The following is a 21679-nucleotide window of genomic DNA, read 5'->3' on the forward strand; positions in this document are numbered from 1 at the left end:
CAGCTGTGTCCTCGCTGAGGGCATTTATAGGCTGCTGGGTGGGTGTCAGCTGAAGGCAGCCCAGCTTCCCAGGAGGTTTGCCAGCCCCTGTGCTCATGCCAAAAGTGATGTGCTAACGAAATTTTGTCTGAGGTAAGGCAAACGCATTACCCTTCTGTTCAAGTATGTCTGTTGATTCACACAAAGCATGCACTATAATTCATGTGGGTGGCTCTTGGATATTTTGTTGGATAATATAATATCTCAGCTTCTATTAATCTGGCAATATATCACCAGTAACTGGAGTTAATGACGGCTCCACCTTGGTCTGTCTCCTGCAGTCTTCTGGGTGGCGAAATTCCGTGTTTCAGCCCTTGTCTTCCTCCTGTGATCAGAGACAATGGTTTGTACAGCCAGCAGCCCAAGGGACTGTACACTCCTTCGTTTATTCACCACTTATATGGGCTATTTGGAAATCTACTGTGATTTACTGAGATAAATTATTAGCTTTAAAAAGTGCATTCCATGTTTGTTATAGAATAGACCTTCACACCAAAATGTTTTACTCTCTTGTCACCTTTGGTATTTCGCAAGGTCCTGCTGGTATCTGGTAGAGGATGGTGACTGCACTCGCTTTGTTGTTGAAGAAAACTGGGTGACAGCCACAAAATTAGTACTTAGCAAGGGAAAATGTATTTGACCTTTTCCTATCAAACATTATTTTAGCAGTTTCAAATGGACCCAGAGGAAATTTACAGGCGAAATCTTTGAAATTTCCTATTCTCATAATATATTAAAAATAGGCATTTCTCAGAATATGTCCTTGAATTATAGAGTTTGATTCAGAGATAAAGTGACAAAGATTAGATCTGGGAAAATATAATCATTATGTGCGTTGTTCCAGTGACTTGTTCCGTCACTGTACCGTGAGAGAGTGTCTTGCAACACACAACAGAGGAAGAAGCAGTTGTGTGTTTTTTTCCACTGCCTGTGCAGTGTGGGATGGTCACTGAGACACCTTTTCCATCCTTACCAAAGAAGCTCCTGTGGAACTGAGAGAAGGCTCAACAGAAACGAACTTGGGTTTCCAGCTGTGAGCAAAGCACTGGCACTGACTCCTGCAGAAGAGCCACTGGCTGGTACAAAGGAAGCACAAGGAGGGATGTGTTGTAAATGACCACTTCAAAATCAGCTTATCCACGGAGAGGAAGGATGAATTCAATGTAGAAGTACTTTAGGAAGAGTTTCCATATTACAGGGGAAGAAATAAACTCATTAAATTACCAAAGAAGAGCAAGAAGGGACTGAGTCACTTCACACCTGAAGGGATGAACCACAGGAGGGAGCAGGATGGTCTGAATGTGAAGACAGCAGTGCCTGGATGTGCCGCTCTGGGGTGACCCTGACAGACACCCCACACCGCTCGATCACTCCCCTCCTCAGCTGGACAGGGGACAGAAATATAACAAAAGGCTCATGGGTTGAGATAAGGAGAGGGAGGGATCACTCACCAGTTACTGTCATGAGCAAAGCAGGCTTAGCTCACCAAGGGGGTGTTGGGGAATCTCTGCTGTGGTGTGTGGAGCACTTTCCCTCCTCCTTCACTGACCTGGGGCTCTGCAGGGCTGTTACTCTCACACATCCTCACTCCTCTTTCTGCTGCTGCTGTTGCACAGTTTTTCCCATTCTTAAATACCTTATCCTAGAGGTGCTGCCATCATCACGGATGAGCTCAGCCTTGGCCAGCAGTGGCGTTGGCTCTGTTGGACATAGAAGCTTCTGGAAGCTTCTCACATAAGTGACTCCTGTAGCCCCCCACTGCCAAACACTTGATTGGCAAACCCAGTACAGTGCCCTGTGGATGTAAAAAGAGCTGGGGCTGGTCCTGAACAGGAGCATCTCTAGGCTGTGCTTTGCTCTTGGCATGTACTGGCTGCCACTCAGCTTCTCCAGCATTCGCTGGACCAGGCACCAAGAAACTGCTTACAGACACGATTCCTGCTTCCACCAATCCTCTGATACATGCTTTTAATTCCCATACCAATGACTTCCTCCTGAAAACCCTTCATTCCCTCTAAGTGGGTCTCTCCCTAGTTGCTGTCTGTATTCTGCCCCTTTCTGGACTTCACCGTATGGTCTGTAGCACTTGGTGCCTGTGGGGCAGCAAGGTATTTACAAGACAGGAAAACAAATCCTCTTTAAAGGTTAAAGTGTAGATTGACGTCTGTAGAGGTAGTTGTAAGGTACAAGGTGCATGAGGTAACAACACAGTACCCTCTAGAGGGCTCCAGCATGGCACAGGTGGGTACTTTGACATCTCATTTACTGTGAACATCCTCCCTCTCAAGATGACGGATCCAAGGATCCAAACATCCAAGGATCTAAACCGAAGAAATAGAAATCACCATTAGTGGAATCTCATTCTTCCTGTTGTGTGTCGCTGGAAGTATTTGACACAGTTTAACATTTATGTTAATTTGTTTCATAGCACAGATCGTCCTATATCCAGAAGTAAATAGCCTCAGTACTTTCCCATGTAATTCATTTGCACAGGTAGGAAGCACATATTGCTGTTAGCATTAGTGTTTTATGGAGAAGAATTTTGTAAAGATCCTGTAAGTCATATTTCCTTTAATTTTTCTTGTCTGTTCAAAGCCAGACCTGTAGTTTGTGCATTTCCAATTTAAACCAGTGAGTGTCAGTTAAACTGAAACATTCATTTTACCGTGCTCATTTGTAACCATTCCTGTTTCTTTGTGTCAAGCCTTGGTGGGCCCTGATTTGATGTTAGCACCCGCCTAGTGCTGTGCTAAGCTCTGCAGCCTGAGGCTCAGCTGTCACTGAGCTTAGAGCTCAGCTCCACAAGAGTATCTGGCATATAACTGAAAGGCAAAGGCACAGCTCAGGATGCTCCAAGAAGGTCAGGATCTTCTCCAAATGCCTAAAAATTGTGCCTTAACTCTAAATTTCATTAGCAATTATTGTAATGTATCACCAGCTTTTCTACCTAGAGGCGTGTATTGCTGTGGCTTTGTCTTCTCTGTTTAAGTGCTTACAACCACAGATGGAAGAAAACCTGCACACAGGATTTGGTTGCATCAGACAGAAATGAAGTTTTATTAGCAACATTTTCCTCATACAGAGCAAGCCAAGTAACAACCAGGTTGAAGGTGCAAAGTGAGTAGCTCAGGAGACAGTGATGGAAGCCATCAAAGTTCTGGGCTGAAGCAGCACAGTATGTGGGGCAGGAGGTTGAGCAGCCCTTCTGGGTAGCTCTGACAGGCCTTTTTTGGGTAGACGGCATCAGCAGGGCTGAGGGACTGTGAAGAACATCTCTGTTTCTTCAGGAGCAAGGGGATTGTAGAGGATTTGAGCCAATTTCGGTTTGAAAGGTGTTGCGTTGTAGGATCCTCAAGGTATATTCTTAGTCAAAAGATTTTCTTCCATAGCCTGTTTGGAAACAAAGCAATCATTAACTTCTGCAGTGTTGGTACTGACTCTGAGGCACCAGTATCTACCAGACAGAAAAGAAGCTTGGTGGTGTGATAGGTGACCATAAGCATTGTGAAAGCATAAAGGAAAACCTCAGTGTAGAATGATAGCTGCTGTCACCCACAAAACTGAATAGTAATTGAATGTGGGTTTCTTAAGTGGAGCTGATCCTTTGCACACAAGTAGGAAAGAACTGTTAATAGAAATAAATCTAACACTTCCCAGAAATGTCAGTTTATCCTCAGCACTGTTCACCTCTGGAACAGTCTGTTGATAGAGTGCATGGATCAGTGAGGACAGGACTGAGAGAACAGCGTGCAGGTACAACAGCTCTCACCTTGGCTTTCACCGCCACTCCTGCAGGAGTGGGACTGGGAAGATGAAGAGTAGGAGTGGGAACTGCTGACGCCTCCAGAGATCCTTCCTCCTCCTCCTCCTCCTCCTCCAATGCTACCGCATCCACTGCCGCTTCCCCCTCCTATTCCTCCACTTCCTCCTCCTGATCCTCCTCCCATTCCGCCGCCAGAGGACATGCCACCACCTCCATATCCACCACTCATACTGCCACCACCTCCATGTCCACCACTCATGCTACCACCTCCTCCTCTTCCTCCTCCTCCGGAAGAATAGCCACCACCTCCTATTCTACCACCTCCCATTCCTCCTCCCATTCCTCCTCCCATTCCTCCTCCTGGGATTCTGCAGAGAGAGAGAAAAGAGAAAAAAAAAGTTAATCATCAAATGCATTGTCTCTGTGACTGATCCACCAGCCCAGGGTTCACACAATGCTGTCCTCTTTTCCAGTTTACATACACAAGGTCCTGCTGTCCCTCCTCCAGTAGAGCCCGGTACTGAGCGATCTCCTGCTCCAGGCGGGTCTTGATGCCCAGGAGCATCTTGTACTCTTCATTCTGACTCTCCATCTCACAGCGGATGCTGGCCAGCTCCTCCTCCAAGGGACCGATCATCCCCTGGATCTGCTGCAGCTGCATGTTGTAACGACGTTCCGTGTCTTCCAGGTTGGACTGCAAAGAGTCCACCTGCAAAGGGAAAGCACAAGATGGTGTTTATGGGAATGTGGCACATTTAACTCCCTTTTGTGGAAAACTGGAGATCTTCACAAACCAGATAAAAAGCCTATCTCTGAAGATAAGTGATCTGGGTTCCCATTCTGTAAAGGTGGAGTGCTAAGTGTAACCACTCTTTCATTCTGGTGACGCATGCAGCTTGTGTCACTAGTGAAACAGAAGCAGATGTCTTCACTTACCATGCTGATCTGCGACTGCAGCTCGATTTCCAGGCTCTGATATTCACGTCTCAGCTCAGAGATCTGTTGGTTGCTTGATTGTATCTCTTGGCCACTTGAGTGGACTTGTTGGTTAACTTCTTCCATCTGAAAAATTCACATACATGATTGAGGCTGGCTTGATAATAAGAAAACATTGGGGGAGGTATCATGAAACACTGAGAAAGCAACTAATAAGAATAAAGAGAGGTGTAACGTAGACTGAGGGTGTTTGTTTCCTACATGCCACTCTGCTAACTTAACTCTTTGTAATTCACACAGACATCCCCCATGCTTTACCACATAACCTGTATACTCCAGAACTGGTCTGTTCAGTAAACTGCTTAAAGTCATTTCAAGTTAATGTCCTTTAAATAACAGGTGATAAATTGTCTTACCTCTGCTCGATAGAAATAGGTTCAGTTCTTTGTGAAAGATTTAGTAACCAACCCCCTGTGCTTTACCTTGGTTTCATACCAGCTTTCCACCTCTCTGCGGTTGTTCTCAATGAGTCGTTCATATTCGCTACGCATTTCATTCAGTTTTTCCATCAGATTGATGCCAGGAGTAGCATTGACTTCCACATTGACATCCCCACCAGACTGTGTCTGCAGACCCTTTATTTCCTGAGGAAAAGAAAACACAAAAGCTGAAGAGAAGGAGAAATGTCAAGAGAAGGAGGAATGTCATGGCTTCAAGTAAAGGAAAAGGCCACAAATCCTCACACAGCCATGTTGCTTCTGCAAAGAGGCCTCAACAGGAAAGGGAACAATTCTGCCATTCCTAAGGCAAACTTTGCAGTGCACAGCAGCCAGGCACCATGTACACATTGACCTGGACATGCACAAGGAATTCTGTGCAGTGTGCTTTGTGTGAAAATCCTTTTATGTATTTTTCCTCTCAATGGGAAATATCCCTGCAGGTTGTAGCAATATTTCCTTTTGACTCCTCCATATATTCTCTCCAACTTTACTTCCATGACTTCAGCAACAAAACTGTACTTTGCACTGGATCTGTTCATTTCCCTGGCCTCATTGTGCCCATGATGACCCACGTGTCTTATTACAGTAGCTGTGGACAGCTGTGGGTGCTGCACACTCCTGAGGATCAAAGCCAGGTTGTGTCTACTTGAATGGTCAAAGCCAGCAGCCAAAATCTGGTTACTGCTGGTGGAAGAAACCCACAGGAAATCCTCTCAGTGTTCTGTTTTAAAGGGTGGAGGAACTTACCTCTTCATGGTTCCTCTTAAGATAGATCAATTCCTCTTTCAGGGATTCAAACTGTGTCTCCAAGTCAGACCTGGCCAGAGTCAGCTGATCCAGAAGTGGGCGTAAGCCATTAATATCACTTGCCACACTCTGGTGGAGAGTATATTCCGTTTCATACCTGAGCAACAGACAAGAGAGACAGTAAAAGTGCTGCCTGACCTCTTTGGTTGTGGATTGGTTATGAAGAGTTCCCGTCAGTACACCTTTGGCCTTTAATCCCTTGCTCAATTCTTAAAACAAAGGTCTATATTCTCTTTCCATCTTTAATATGTTTGTTTGCGTTCAGTAGAATTTCTGTCAATGAGATCTATATGATGAGGATTATTCTTATAAATCTACATGCAAGGATGGAGAAACTTAGAATGCAGTCCTGGAAATGGCACCTTCAGTCTCTTGTCTGGAGAAAAATATTAATGAAAAGCTAAACAAGTCATTCTCAGCGTGCTTTCCCCAGCAATTCTCTGTTCTGTCCCTGAAGCCAAGGGGCTGTAGCATCTACAAAGACAGTATGAAAGTGGGGGGTAAAGGGAAGGAAAGGCTCACTTCAGTCTGAAGTCATCCACAGTCATTCTGGTGTTGTCGATGTCAAGGAGGATCTTGTTAAGGTCCACATTTGCACCAACAATCTGAAAGGGAGAGGGCAGATGGATTCAGTCATTTGTCTTTTCAGTCTGACACACAGATAGAGGGAAGAAATTCCTTTATAGGAATACAGCTCAGAATATCTTTATGGCAACATCAAGCCTGACTAATGCTGCAGGAGCCATGCATAGAGAGCTTATTGCTTCCAGTTAAAGTGCCTTTGCTGTCAATTTTGGTTTACAAATATCCATTTAAAATACCTTTTTGGAAAGGATAGCTAAATAAATCCCCTATATTCAATAAAACAGTGGGAAAACATAATAACCATTGCGTTTGGCAGCAACCATGTCATCTAGGGCATATGGGACTCTTAGATGGCTGAGGGCTAGAGTTAGACTAATGCACATAGAATCATAGAATCACAGAACGGTTTGGGTTGGAAGGGACCTTAAACAATAGCATTGAGGAGAGCACTTGACAGGCCTCATGATGGCCACTGACCTATGATGGGTGCTTGAGTAAAGACCTGCTGCTTCACCAAACCACGCGACCTGCACCGAATACAAATGTGCCAGGATACATGTGTCACTGTGACAGATTAAAACCAGGAGCTGGGTTTGTCACCACCCCACCCTGCTTCCCACTGGCACAAAGGAGGGAACACACTGCCCCAAATAGGGGAATTGTGCTGCAGGAGGCAAGTGCTGTTCTAATGAGAATCTGCTCAAAGTTAGTCACATTCCATCCTACCTGGTTCTGCAGTTCTTCAATCGTTCTGTAGTATTGGCTGTAGTCCCTGGCACTAGTGGGACCTTGGTTCTTGTACCACTCCCTGATCAGTTGTTCAAGTTGAGAATTTTCTTCCTCCAAGCGTCGCACTTTATCCATATAAGAAGCCAGGCGATCATTGAGGTTCTGCATGGTCAGCTTCTCATTCGTGGACAGCAAGCCACCGTCATCACCAAACCCCATTCCACCAAAACTACCTCCTCCATAGCTACCACCTCCAAAGCTGCCACCACCAAAGCCACCACTGCCCCCAAAGCCGCTAAATCCACCTCCACTATATCCACCGCTTCCAAAGCTACCTCCACCGAGGCCACCTCCATAACCACCTCCCATTCCCCCAAAACTACCCCCACCTGATCCAAATCCTCCTCCCATACTTCCACAGCTCATTCCTCCTCCATAACTACCACCACTCATTCTCCCACCATAGCTACTACGGCTAATCCTTCCGCAGCTGCCACTGCTGAAGCCCCCTCCATAGCTGCTCCTGGAAGCTCCTCCACCAAAGCTTCTCCCAGAAAAGCCTCCACCTCCTCCAGAAGAGGTGTATCTTCTAGAGGACATTGAGGAGTATCCACCAGACCTACGCGCTCCACAGCTGCCACCCCCTCCACCACCTCCACCACTATATCCTCCACCACCACCACCACCTCCACTGCTAATCCTAGTGGTACTAGTCGAGGACTTAGCGCCACAGCTCATAGTGCCAGCAGGTGAGTCTGACCACAATCCCAAGTGGAGGTGCACAGCCTGATAAGAGTCAGGACTGTAAATTTTCATCCCCAGCTCTCTCTATTTATATTTTTGACAGTGGGTGTCACCATCAGGGTGTTTCCTTCTCCCAGGGCATTTACCAACCTTGTTGTTTGTGCCAAGAATAATTTGCTGAACACTATTTTTGTGTTGATATCTCACGCAATCTGCCCCATTGCTGGGTTCAGGGTGTTTGGTTAGGACCGAACATCTCACTTCTCTCGGGTGGCATTCTCATGGCATGGTCTCCAGAATGGGTTGCCTGTTGCCTCAAGCAGCCTGGATCTGCTTTAGGATGGGAAAGCCACTTTATACAGGATCCTGTTGAAGCTAATGGGAGACAATGTGTATTTCATGAACCTATACAGAGAGAGGGTTTGTTCTCAGTTCTTCCCTAAATAAAAGATGAAGCTCAAATCTCTCTTGTTAGACTGTGCATCATTTCTTCCATTATTAATCTACTTTCACTGCTGAGGTTTTTGTAGCTCCTGTTGTTCTCTTTTGCTCTTTCATATTTTGTGCATTTAAGATCTACTCTGCTTATCTTCTTTTTCTCATTATCTATGATAGAGTAAGAGCTTTCATACTAGGAGGATGTAACTTGTCTGTTTCTCTTGTCCAACCTGTGTATCCTGCCATCACATAGACAACGTATTTATGTACATGAGAAGTCTGTTTCAAGCAATGCAGTGGGATTCTTATTTTTAAATCAAAATCCTTCCTGTGTGAAGGAAGTGACAGGACAGCTCACATGGGATTTCTAGCTCGATAGCCAAGTCCTAGAGATCAAAGAGAGAAAAAAGGTTTTTCTTCATCAAAGAGCTGTGATCTAAACTAGTAAGAAGGCTAAAGATCCTTGAATTGTATTATAATGACAATTAGAGCACAATTAGGAGCTGAATTAATGCAGACAATGACCTATAAACTACTGCGTAGGAAGTCCTTTTATGGTTTAATATAAAACTGCTCCTTTTCCCCTGCTGTTACTGTGTCATATATGACAAGTGATAGAGTAATTATATAGACGGCTCTTAATGCAGAGATCCTTGAGACTCTAAAACAGTCATCAGAGAGACAACTTGAAAGGCTTTTTGCAATAGTCAATTGAAATCTGTTGAGACCACAAAAGAAATTCAGCCATCCTTCAGTCTTGCACTGATCCCCAGAGTGGACTGGGGAGTGGGTTTTATCTTCATCTTTGTCCTGAGCATAAACTAAATATTCTAGTTCAAATGGTAGGTTGAGCTGAGCTCTTAGGCAGAAGCTGTTCCCTGTGAGGGTGCTGAGGCGCTGGCACAGGGTGCCCAGAGAAGCTGTGGCTGCCCCATCCCTGGCAGTGCTCAAGGCCAGGTTGGACACAGGGGTTGGAGCAGCTGCTCCAGTGGAAGGGGTTGGAACTGGATGAGCTTTAGTATCCCTTCCTACACAAACCAGGCTGGGGTTTGATGAAATGCAGAATCTTCTTTCCTCAGCACTCACTTAGCTCTGTTCTTACACTGCAGGTTTGTATGAGAGATTTCCATCATATTTTTTAATACAGTAGAGACTTCATTCATGCAAACAGCCTGTTCCCACCAACTCGTTGGAGACAACAACAAAACCCTCAGCACCTGTGAACTAGAGGGATCCAAACTGTTACAGTGTGCTAGGGCAGAAGTGTACGTGTTTCCAGTGACAGCTTTGTTCTTCTCTATTTCATTACTGATCCTCTGATGACTGTAAGGTATTTATGAAATCAAGCAATCTCCCTAAACCTCAGGTGCAGGAACAAAGAAGCATCCACCTGAGGAGCTCATCACTTCTCTGCTGCCCTTTTCTCAGCATCTTCAGAAAGGCGAAGGCCACCCTGACTTGGAAGTTGACTGTTGCTGCAGGTTTTGTACACGCTGCTGTCAGTCTGCATGTGCAAGATTCTTTCAGAAACTAAATTTCTGCCTCTTCTGGTCTTTTTTATGTTCAATTCAGGATTATTTCACATTTTCTGACTGAAACCATTGACATGTCCTCTGCACGGTGCTTTTGCCAGCATTGCTTTATTGCTGCTTATGCAATCTCTTTCAAAAGCTCTCTGATTTTATCTTGCTGTTTGATATACTTAGTGGCTCAAAGGTGATGAAAGATTTCAAGTAACTTGATGATGAGATAATTTCTCCTTGATTCACAGCTGGAGGATGGTAGTGTCACCTCAGCGTGTAAACACAGTTTCAGTGAGCACACAGCATCAGTGAGGCCAGTGATACTCTTTAGAGATGCTTTTCATAGACAAGCTCCAGCAGTCTATGAGATGTTAGTGAGAGAGAGCAAAAAATTCTCTGGAAGTACTAAAACAAGAGTAAAACCATTGGCCCAAGGAGTCTTTTAATCTGTTTATGTACTGTCTGAGAACCTCCACTGCTTCCTATTTTATTTATCCACTGACTTGCTATATGCACTTCTTCTCAGCAGGGACTTGTCCATACCAGAAGGTTCTTCTGATAAGGGCACATCTTACCATCTGCTTGGAAAATAGGGTGCACAACATTTCATTTCAGTTCTATGTTATTACTGCTTTTTGTATATAAAGGAGGGACACAGGTAAAAGATTTTGCCTATAGGTCTTATGTAGCCTTCAAGTCCTGTGCTCACAGGGTGTTCTTTTTCTGTCCTCAGTGTTGCCATCATTTAATTTTGGTGACAGTGCAATCTCAGTGCTTCCTCTAGAGACCTGCTCGCTGCTGGGAATTGCTGTTCTTCACAGCTGGAGCTTTTCCCTTGGGGTTTGTTTCTTTTACAGTCACTATGTTCTCAATAATGTCACATCACTCTTTGGGCTGCGGTACCAAGGCACCAGAATGAGGACATTTATTACCACAGCTACCAGCATTCCTCAGCCTGTGGAGTGTTGGGAGGTTTTTATGCATTGCTTCCTGCCCAGCTCAGCACAGGCCACATTTCAGGAGCAACAGACATTCCTTCACTCTCACTGTTGGTGTTTTCCTTTCAACCAGCCTCCGTGATATGTCTGTGCATGACTGCACAGACTGAGCTGAGCTCTTAGGCAGAAGCTGTTCCCTGTGAGGGTGCTGAGGCGCTGGCACAGGGTGCCCAGAGAAGCTGTGGCTGCCCCATCCCTGGCAGTGCTCAAGGCCAGGTTGGACACAGGGGCTTGGAGCAGCTGCTCCAGTGGAAGGGGTCCCTGCCCGTGGCAGGGGTTGGAACTGGAGGAGCTTTAAGGTTCCTTCAGTCCAAACCAGTCTGGAACTCCATGAATCTGCATATGGTACCTTCTGTTGCTACCACTGGTATGGTGTGTCATGAAAGGCATCTGCTCTTCCCGAAGTGCCTGGGAGGGTCATGCTTCTGGGCTCAGCTCAGGGACACCCTGCATGGTCTGTGCTATGGGAAGGAGCTGGTTCTGGCTCCCTTTAGCTTCAGCCTGCTCTGAACAAGTCCAGAAGCAACCTAAAGACCTTGGTAGTCAACAAGTGACATTTAGTGAATGTAGTAATTCAAGAAACTCCACCAGGACATTGCTGTTGAGATGGGGGGGCTCTGAAAGTTACGATAGATCCTTCCTTCCCCTGCCAGTGCAATGGCAGACTTCACTGTACTAAATGTGCAGCCCATGAGTATAGCCCACGTAGCACTGGCAGCTAATAAGGCTGACAAAAAAGACATCAGCAGAATATATGCATGGGCAATGTTGAAATGACATCTGTGCCTTCAGATGGACACTGAATTGCTCTGGGCCTGGAGCTGCCGTGCAGGAGCGTGTGTGCCCATTTCTTTTTGCCCCAGGTTGCTCTGAAGGTCTTGTTTTAACACGTACCACAATTTTCTTCTCAGAGCACTAACAGGAACACCAGATAAGTATCCGAATTGCAACACTTTGTGCTCATAAAATTAAAGCTCATTATGTTGATTAGCACCTAACAAAGTCCATGCAAATGAGAGCGTGGACCGCTCCTTGCTGCTCTTCTGTCATTGGGGTCCCACATGCAGCACGCACCTCTCGCTGCAATATCCCTGTTTCTTACTCCTGCATTGCAATAGCTGGGGATTCCAGCTGTTCCTCCACATGAGGTTTTTGCATCACTGTTGTTATCACAAGCTTGGTTTCCCTGTAAGCAAATGCTACTGATAGCGATAACCTAGATGCAGGTTTTCTATATACAACATGGAAAAAGACACTAACTTCCAGGGTAGGGCAAGAAACCATCTGAATTCAGTCTTATTTTTGTCTCTAATGAATGCCATGATTAAATATGTCTCTTTTAATCTTATTGGTGGCTTGTATTTATTTCATCACATACGTGTAGCAAATAAACTTTCTTATGAAGTTTACTGGCGTTACAGATGCAAACTCATTAAATGTAAGAGACAAGACAAGAACACCTTGGTACTGACAGTACAGATCTTAGGCAAGGAAGAATACAGCACAATTGCCACTGAGTAGTAAAAGGAGTACTAGTGATGTTATCTTTAAGGTCCTTTCCAGCCGTAACCATTCTGTGATTCTATGGTATTTTTGATCCTAATTCCTCAGAAATGTTTACTTCTGTGCCTGATTATAACATCAACATGAACATTTAAATCAGCAGCAGAGTTGCACAGTGTATTACAACAGATCACACTGAACACTGGCGTGTTGGCTGCAGGACTGGCTGCTCTAGTACAGCACAGAACTGCCGTCGGGATTCTCCTTCCCACACTTCCAACTCTGCCAGTTTCATTCTGCTTTGCTCTCACCAGGACTTGTTTCAGTGGAGTTTCTTCTGCAAGGTTAGATGCATAGATGATGATTATTAGATAACTGACAGTTAAAATACTCAAGGTTGTAATGTTGGAAAGGACAGGAGCCAGAGATACCTGTAGTCCTCAGAGCTGCTACGATGCTGCAAAGCACCGAGCTCCAGCACAGACTGCTCCTTTGAGTAAATTGTACCTAACCTCCTTAAGAGCCTTGCAGGTGCTGCTCTAAGGCCAGAGGTCGGGTGATGGATGAGCTTTAAGGTCCCTTCCAGCCCAAAGCAGTCTGGGATTCTATGAGGTTAACTTGGCAGGCTCTTAGAGGAGGTCTGAGAAGCAGGGCTGCTGTATTGGGAGTGTTCTTTAATTTGGGCTGTTAGTTTAGTATCTTCAGTAGACAGGTCTAAGAAAGAATTGTCACTGCCAGAGGTGTCAAACTGGCAGAGCCATCAGAGAAAGTAGGTTTAGGGGCAGCGAGAAACAGAGACAAGTTTGATTTGATCCTGCAAGGGTTTTAAAAGTGAAGTGGGTGATTTTGCAATAGGAAGGAGATGGGGGGTATCCTTGCAAACGTTATCAGCACTGCCTCTTTGCATGTCAGTCAGGGATATCAGTGCATGTTTGTGTGTGAAGCAGCTCATAATGAAGATTGGACCTCGCCAGAGACTGACCTGCTAGGTTGGAAGAAGATTTTCTGTTAGATTTTGTTTCTTTGCAAACACTGGCAGGACTGGCTGGGAGCCTGGTGTAAGGCAATGCTGTGAATCACTGGCACAGATCTGCCTGGGACTCGGGTGCTCAGGATTCCCGTTCCCACGGTCTCCCACTCAGTCTGCGTTTCATAATGCTTTGCACTGGGTGATGCCTTCCTCAGAGTGAGAAAACAGAACTGGTGACGGTCAAACAGAGAGAGAAAACCTTGCAGCAGTGATACTCCTCTCTGGAACCTTTGTGTTTAAGCAGATGAGTTGGGGAGTGCAAGGAGTCAAGTGTGTGTTAGTGAGCAGGTGTTGTGTGAGAAGCCCTCTGAGTTACTGCAAAGAATCATAGAATCCCACCCTTTTTGAGGTTGGAAGGGACCTCAAAGCTCCTGTAGCTCCAACCCCTGCCACAGGCAGGGACCCCTTCCACTGGAGCAGCTGCTCCAAGCCCCTGTGTCCAACCTGGCCTTGAGCACTGCCAGGGATGGGGCAGCCACAGCTTCTCTGGGCACCCTGTGCCAGCACCTCAGCACCCTCACAGGGAAGAGCTTCTGCCTAAGATCTGTCTAAATAGTCCATTGCAGCAATGCAGCCCATGGACGTTCTGCTTAAGCACACCCCACACTTGAATTACCCTCAGCAGGTGGGGCTTGATGTTTGGACTTGATTCAAAGACAAATCTCTGCTAAAGGAAATCTCTCCCAGACATGGCTTTGTGCTTGCAGCAGACAGAAGCAAAGATTTATTAGTGTTTATTTTGAGGGGGTTGGGGTTTTATTTGGGTTTTTTTTTCTGTTGTTTTCAGGGAATAACAATCACAGGGGAGATTAACTCAAGTGCCAGTGATTAGGAACAGAAATTCAGAGGGAAGAAGCTGATGGGTCATCCAGAGCGTTAAAGATGAGCCCCTGGAGTGAAGAGTGTTGAGTAACTCAGACAGGTGTTTACTCTTGCTCCTTGCAGAAGCACGATCAGACATGCTCAGCAGTCTTGCTTGGTCCAAAGGCCCACAGGTAAGGTCCTGAGGTGGAAGCTGCTGGTTCTGCCCATCATTCCTCAGACCTTCTGAGACTCCCTGTTGAAGGATTAAGGGAAGCAAGACTTTCTTTGAAGAAGTGTTTTCTCATTCAGTGTTTTTAATCGTTATGTTACTACATGATTATAGACTGTGCACTTCTCACTGCTCTGGGCTTTTTCCCAGCACTCTGGCAAGGTTAGAACAGATCAGACTTAATATTTGTACAAGTGTATGTGTGCAGCTCCATTGTATTAAATACATGGACCTGCTTCTGTCAAGTGTGCCATTGTAAATGAGTCTTTAAATTTAGAGTGACTGTGGCAGTAGAAATCAAACCCAGATGAACTTGGAATCTGTATTTATGTCTGTGTGGATATTTACAACAAATGTTTCTAAGTTGCAGGTGATGGAACATAATATGTATTACTCTTGCCTGCCAAGCGCTAGTGTATGTAGGACTGTTGCAAGTCAGATCGGATGTTTGATCAGAGGAGCTTGCAAAGCCTATTCAGTTTTAAAAACTAGATCTCATCTACTCCAAATCTTACCAAAATAATCTTACTCATTCCACAAAGGCCTTGGAAATCACTGCACTTGTTTTCAGCACCAAGAAACAATCTGTGGTATTCTTACTTTCTCTAATGGTGGCCTCAGGCCCTTTGGTCTACAGCCAGCACTGTCATGACCAACTGGGAGGGAAAACAGCATGTGTGTGAGACAGACTCAACCAAGATTGCTGCTTCCTGGATAAGAAAGGCTCAATGGAAGCCTCAAAGCAGGATCATTTTCCATCTTTTTAAATCTATACATTCTCATTTGCAACATTTCCAGGCATTGCCTGAGGAGCTGCTGCTGGCACCTGGAGCCTTACCCCGTCTCATCATCTTTATGGCTTCAGACACTTCCTCCATTGTTGCTCCTCTATCCAGTGTTTTATTCCCTTCCAGGCAGAGCTTCGTGTTTTCAGCATATTCTGGAAGCACAACCATGAAATCAGACATGAAGAAGACCTTCTGGTCACTCCCTATCTCTTGCTAAGTCAGGGTTTTTCAGCTAATACCCCATAGATTTTAAATGCCTTGAGTGTTTTAACCCTGCTTTAATCATTTACCCCCTTAATACCAGTTACATTTCTAACATGTGGCTTCATTCCCAAACTACTGGCTTCCCCAATTCCCTGCATGCTTTGCATTGGATATTTTCTCTTTCCCTCTTCCTTTCCTCTTTCTACATGTCCTCATACAACTCTTCATGACATTCGTGTCACTTCTGAAAATACTGCCCTATTGATGGGTTACTGTATAGGAACAAATGTCAGAGTGGACTTTGGGACAACTGGCAAAAAGTAGCACAAATACCTCCTGATTTCCAGTAGGATGGAAGCTGTCACATCCTTGCCTACTATAGAGAAAAGGGAACGGGAGGGTGTACCCTTCTATCCTGATTTTTACCTGGGCTTTCATAAGAGTTGCCAGGCTGGGACTGGGAAGATGATGAGCGGGAGAGGCAGGATTTGCCCCCTCCTTCTCCTCCACCTGAGGTTTTACCACAGCCTCCACCTCCTGCTCCTCCGCTCACTCCTCCTCCACCTCCTGAAGAGGAAGATCTTCTGCAGGATCCTCCAGTTCTTCCTCCGCTGCTTCCTCCACTTGAGGACCAACTGCTTCCTCCTCCACTACTTCCTCTTCCAGACCAGCTGGCTCCTCCATGGCCTCCTCCTCCTCCTGAAGAGCCACCACCAGCTCCTCCCTGTGAGGTGCTGTAAGGAGGAAAGGCCATGAATGTGTAGCATTTATAACAACCTGACTGGTGTCTGGTGACCTATCATGTATCAAAGCCACTTGCTGACTCCTTCTGAACTCCTCATATGACTGAGAAAGTGCTACTGTGTGAAGCATGTTCTAGAGAGCTGCTTTGAAACTGTCTTGGTTTAGGACAAATTAACTGATTAAGGAAGAAGAAAAAGAAAGATAATGGATGCCTTTAGAAAGCTTTCAAAATATGTACCTTCAGTATTTAGGGAGGAAGTTTTTTCTGTCTGACCTTTCATTCTCATCTATAACTGGACTTCCTGACTGCACAGAGGAGAAGAAATGGCAAATTATAAATTCTTTTAAGTTGTTTTTGTGCAGTTCACAGTCATTGTAGAACACTGCAGCTTTTTACACTGCCAGCTAGGGTTTCAGTTCCATCCAGATTCCTGTGAGTGCAGGAGATATGTTGATGATTGAGCACTAGTTCCTAATAATAAATATAGCTCCTTGCAATGGTTAATCTGAAGGTACACACCTAATGCCATGCTGTCCCTCCTGCAGCAGAGCCCGGTACTGAGCGATCTCCTGCTCCAGGCGGGTCTTGATGCCCAGGAGCATCTTGTACTCCTGGTTCTGACTCTCCATCTCACAGCGGATGCTGGCCAGCTCCTCCTCCAAGGGACTGATCATCCCCTGGATCTGCTGCAGCTGCATGTTGTAACGACGTTCCGTGTCTTCTAGGTTGGACTGCAAAGAGTCCACCTGCAAAGGGAAAGCACAAGACAGTGTTTATGGGAATGTGGCATGTTATGGGAATGTGGGAGGATCAGATCATTCTTATGCACTAAGCAACTTCATTAAATGGAGTGCTGGCTACATTCCAGCAGCTCACATGTTCTTTGTGTATCAGAGGATCAGAAGCAACCAGTCCCTACCATGCTGATCTGTGACTGCAGCTCGATCTCCAGGCTCTGATATTCACGTCTCAGCTCAGAGATCTGTTGGTTGCTTGCCTCCACTTCCTGGCCACTTGAGTGGACCTGTTGACTCACTTCTTCCATCTGAAAAATTAATATATTGGAGTTTTTGAGGTTTACTTACAGTGGCAGCATGGTCAGTTATCATTTCCTAATCAACTTGAAGCAGGGCCGCTTGTAATATGGAGGCTGTTAGAACTTGCTTGTGTGGCTCTGCCAGTGCAGTTCAAGGGCACTTGTGATTTATTTTAACCAAAGGGATTCTACCATTATATCCTAAAAGCAATGGATGTCATTGTTTAAAAGTGTCATTCACCTACAGGAAGTTCTTACCAAAGGTTGGCATGGGTTTTCTTTTGTGATGTGAACCTTCAGATCAGAACCATTTATTTACCTTGCTCTCATACCAGCTCTCAACCTCTTCACGGTTTTTCTGGATGATGTTTTCATACTCCTGTCTCATGGCATTCAGCTTTTTCAGCAGGTCCTCCCCTGGAGCAGCATTCACCTCCACATTCACATCACCGCCCGACTGTGTGTGCAGTGATTTCATCTCCTGCAGAGAAAGCAAATAAGCAAAAAGGGGGAAATTACTTTGCAAAAGAGTTTTGAAGTCAGTTAATTTGCTCTGACATAAGAACCCATCCTGACCCTTATAGCAACACCTGTGTGTATGTTGAATCTCCTTGACGAGGAGAACAGGGGAAACTAGTGTGGAGGATGCTGCCTGCAACCCCTCCTGCATTTCTGATATTGTAAGTGTTCTTGTTCTCCTGTGCCGTTTGCACTTCAAGGAGCTGCCTCTCACCTCCTCATGGTTCTTCTTGAGGTCAACCATCTCCTCCATCAGAGACTCAAACTGCATTTCCAGGTCAGACCTGGTCAGAGTCAGACTGTCCAGCAAGGGCCGCAGGCTGTTGATGTCGCCCTCCACGTTCTGCCGGAGCCCACGCTCGGTCTCGTACCTGTGCCAGGGACAGCACAGAGGTCAGCCCTGTGCTCAGGTTCCCAGCACAGGGAACCAGCAGCCAGTACTCAAAGTTTCATATTACTTTCACAATTCTTATTCCTTCAGATAAAGCTTTTTTTTAAGCTTTGACTCTATAGCCATAGGGAGCGTTCCCATTGACATCATTATAGGAATAATAGAGTTTTGAGCCCTTTTGATATTTGCTTATGGAATGGATGTATGAAACTAAGTTGAAGAAAGTAGGAGAAAGGAAGTCAGTGCCTGGAAAAGAGGATTATATATTTACTTCATCCTGAAGTCCTCTGCAGTCATCCGTGTGTTATCCAGGTCCAGAAGTACCTTGTTGGTCTCCATAGCTGCAGTCACAAGCTAGAAGAGAAGACAACATGCTGAGGAACAATGTCCCTGTGAATCTCTCAGGTTTGCACAAGGGACAGAAATATGGATGTGATCTTGTTCTAATTCCCAGAAGTCTGAGGGGAACAGCACATCCTACATGCAGAGGCCTGGAAAGGTCTTGTACAGTGCAAACCAAAAAGGTACCTGTGTGAAAGCAGCATCAGAACTGTTTTGGGAGTACAGGAGTCCTATCGAGAGGCTTGTGTGCCATAGCTCTGTCTCACCTTCCATGCCCAGGGCTGGCCACAGATGTTTTACCCAATCACAAAACATCCATCAATGCTTAAACTTCTCTGACAAAGGGCATCCTACCTGGTTTTGAAGGTCTTCAATCTCTTCATAATAGTGGCTGTAGTCCTTCGTGCCAGAAGGAGCTTGCTTTTGGTACCACTCCCTGATTAACTGCTCAAGCTGAGCATTTTCCCTTTCCAGATTTCTGACGGTGTCCAGGTAGGAAGCCAGGCGTTCATTGAGGCTCTGCATGGTCAGCTTTTCATCATTGGAGAGAATTCCCCCAATCCCTCCAGGAAAGCCACCACTGCTAAAGCTGCCACCACTGAAACCAGCACCACCTCCACCAAAGCTTCCTCCACAAGCACCACCAAACCCACTCCCACCTGACCCAAAGCTCATGCCCCCTCCATAGCCACCGCTGCTCATTCGCCCTCCGTAATAACCACTGCTCATTCCTCCTCCACAGCTTCTGCTGCTCATTCCTCCTCCGTAACTACTGTGCCTGATCCTTCCATAGCTACCACCACCAGCTCCCCCACCATAGCTGCTCCTGGAGCTTCCTCCAGAACTCCTGCCCCCAGCGCTGGTCCTGGAGGTGACTCTTGTGGAGGAGGCACAGGAATGCATGCTGCCCCCTCCACCCCCAGCACTGCTACTGCCGCCACCGCTGCTCCCGCGCAGGCAGCTTCTGGAGCTCTGTTTGGAGCCACAGCTCATGGTGGCAGCGGCAGTGACTCGGATGAAATCTCAAAGCTGGTGTTACAGTTGTTCTGGAATCATAGCTCCGAATTCCACCCTGCCTGGTCCACATTTATACCCGAGCTAGTGGGTGTCACCCTCAAAGGGAGTACCTTCTTCTCGTGCATTTGTAAGCCGTTGTTTTTCTGCCAAGGGTAATTTGCCAAAGGGAGATGTTGGAGGATGTCAGGAAGCTTAACCCATGCTCAGAGTGCCCTTGACCATTTGTTTGTTAAGACAAAACATGTAATTTCTATTGGGTGGCTCTGATTTAGGCAGATCTTTTCTGTGATCTAGTCACTGACTTACAGTCATCCGAATTAACCTCATCCCACTCATCCTGTTCACATCTATTTCAGCACAACCATGAACTGTCACAGTGTGGATCAGTGATGAATGTGACCCTATTTCTCCTGCTCTTTTGCCTTTCAGACTGTTGTCAAGGAATGCTGGCTGGTTTTGTTATACTTAACTGATGTTTTACCAGGTTCTGGTTTCTGGGTATCTGATGCGGTATGCTCCTTATTTTCAGTCCTTTATTGGTTTATGCCTTTTGAATATCCCAGGATGTATTTTGTGGGTGCTGTGAACCACTCTGATGTCTTTGTCATGGTGACCATTGGCCAACACCACACGCCCCATCAACCTATTCCAAACATCCATCCACAATTATGATTTATAAATAGCAAATTAATGATGAAGAACTGTCTGACAACAACTGGAAAATAGCTCTGAGTAAGACCGCAAGGAAAGGACGTGTGACAGGATGTTTGTTGCAGGGAATAACTCTTCATGTGATTGGAGCAAATGCAGCTCCCAGGTTGGGAGACCTGGGAAGTGCCTGGCTCTGTGCTGGGCTCTCCTGGCATGTCTGTGGATAGGAAACACTCCCCCTCCTGAAAGGGTTTCAGAATTCCAGTCAGGATGTTTTCCTTACGCAGTGCAAATACAAACATGCCTGCTCGGAGGAGAAGGGTTAAGCTCCTCTTTGGGGGATTCAGTCCATGAGCTGTACATCAGAATAGCATCTTTTTCGCTGTTTCTTTGCCGTTCATGGCCATGGCATGACCAAAAGTAGGAAATACTTCCTATCTTGCATCTTCTTCCAAGATCAAACACACAGCAGTGGGTAGTTCAGCTGAGCTCTTACAGGAACCTGCGCCTCAAACCCACATCTGCCCTCCTTCCCCTTAGGGGCTCCAGCCACATGCTGTCCGTGAGACCTGCCACCTGCCACCCTTTTCAGTGGTACTGTTGTGTGATACCCAGCTTCCTGTATTGCTTTGGTGTGTTGTGCTGTTGATTGTTGCTAGTTTAGACGTTTGTTTGTTATGGCTTGTAGCAAGTGTTTATGGAAACATCTTTTTCTAGTGCCCCTCCCAGCACACCCTCGCCCACACTGGAGGACACACCTCAGGTTTCATCTTCCATGGCTGAAATGTCCATGGAAGCAAGGCCATTGCTGGCTTGTGGAAGTGTAAATGGTGGGGTCCATTAGTGGCCCCCAAAACTTAGTGGGCTCCAAGGCATAATTTTAGCTTGTTCCAGTGAGAAATCCTTTTGAAGTGCACAAAATTCTCTTCTATACTAACAGGTGTTGTGTTATGAAACTATTGGGTTACATTCCATTTAACGTGGCATCTGGTAGCATTGCCCAGCCTCTGGACCACTGGCATCACCCCATGAGGTGATGGGTGCTCCCAGTCCACTGAGCATCTGAATCCACTTTCCTCTCCCTGCTCACCTCAGGGGGCCTGGGAACAGGCACTGACAGATCGTTGGACCTCGGTGAACACAGATCTCTGTCATGGGCAGGTGAATAAAGCTGAAGTTTCTCAGTTTTTATACACCAAGCATAAATAAAGGAAGAGGCCACGGTCACAGCGTGCCCTCAGCGCTGAGCGTTCAGTGTTGTGGAAACCTGCCCTTGCACATTGACAGACCTGCTTCAGGTCAGGGCCAAACAGGAGGGGAAGGAGGAGGAGGATGCCCTGGGGGTAGATGGCACCACA

The 21679-nt window shown here is 46.0% G+C and overlaps 2 protein-coding genes across 2 annotated transcripts; both read right to left on the minus strand.

Moving 5' to 3' along the window:
• Window positions 1–3067: 3067 nt before the first annotated feature.
• LOC101881914 (keratin, type I cytoskeletal 13-like) lies at window positions 3068–8152 on the minus strand. Its single transcript, XM_034069990.1, has 8 exons — window positions 7357–8152; window positions 6568–6650; window positions 5986–6142; window positions 5221–5382; window positions 4739–4864; window positions 4285–4511; window positions 3809–4170; window positions 3068–3429 (listed from the first exon to the last, which is right to left on the minus strand). Exons 1-8 carry the CDS (start codon window positions 8095–8097, stop codon window positions 3404–3406), a joined length of 1884 nt encoding a protein of 627 aa, XP_033925881.1. The 5' UTR covers window positions 8098–8152; the 3' UTR covers window positions 3068–3403.
• Window positions 8153–14289: 6137 nt separating this feature from the next.
• Window positions 14290–19726, minus strand: LOC101869036 (keratin, type I cytoskeletal 15-like). Its single transcript, XM_031045232.2, has 9 exons — window positions 19008–19726; window positions 18583–18665; window positions 18135–18291; window positions 17721–17882; window positions 17285–17410; window positions 16885–17111; window positions 16047–16354; window positions 15467–15568; window positions 14290–14652 (listed from the first exon to the last, which is right to left on the minus strand). Exons 1-9 carry the CDS (start codon window positions 19644–19646, stop codon window positions 14627–14629), a joined length of 1830 nt encoding a protein of 609 aa, XP_030901092.2. The 5' UTR covers window positions 19647–19726; the 3' UTR covers window positions 14290–14626.
• Between the last annotated feature and the right edge of the window lie 1953 nt (window positions 19727–21679).

Source organism: Melopsittacus undulatus, chromosome 17 (assembly GCF_012275295.1).
Source record: "Melopsittacus undulatus isolate bMelUnd1 chromosome 17, bMelUnd1.mat.Z, whole genome shotgun sequence".
NCBI classification, from domain to species: domain Eukaryota; kingdom Metazoa; phylum Chordata; class Aves; order Psittaciformes; family Psittaculidae; genus Melopsittacus; species Melopsittacus undulatus.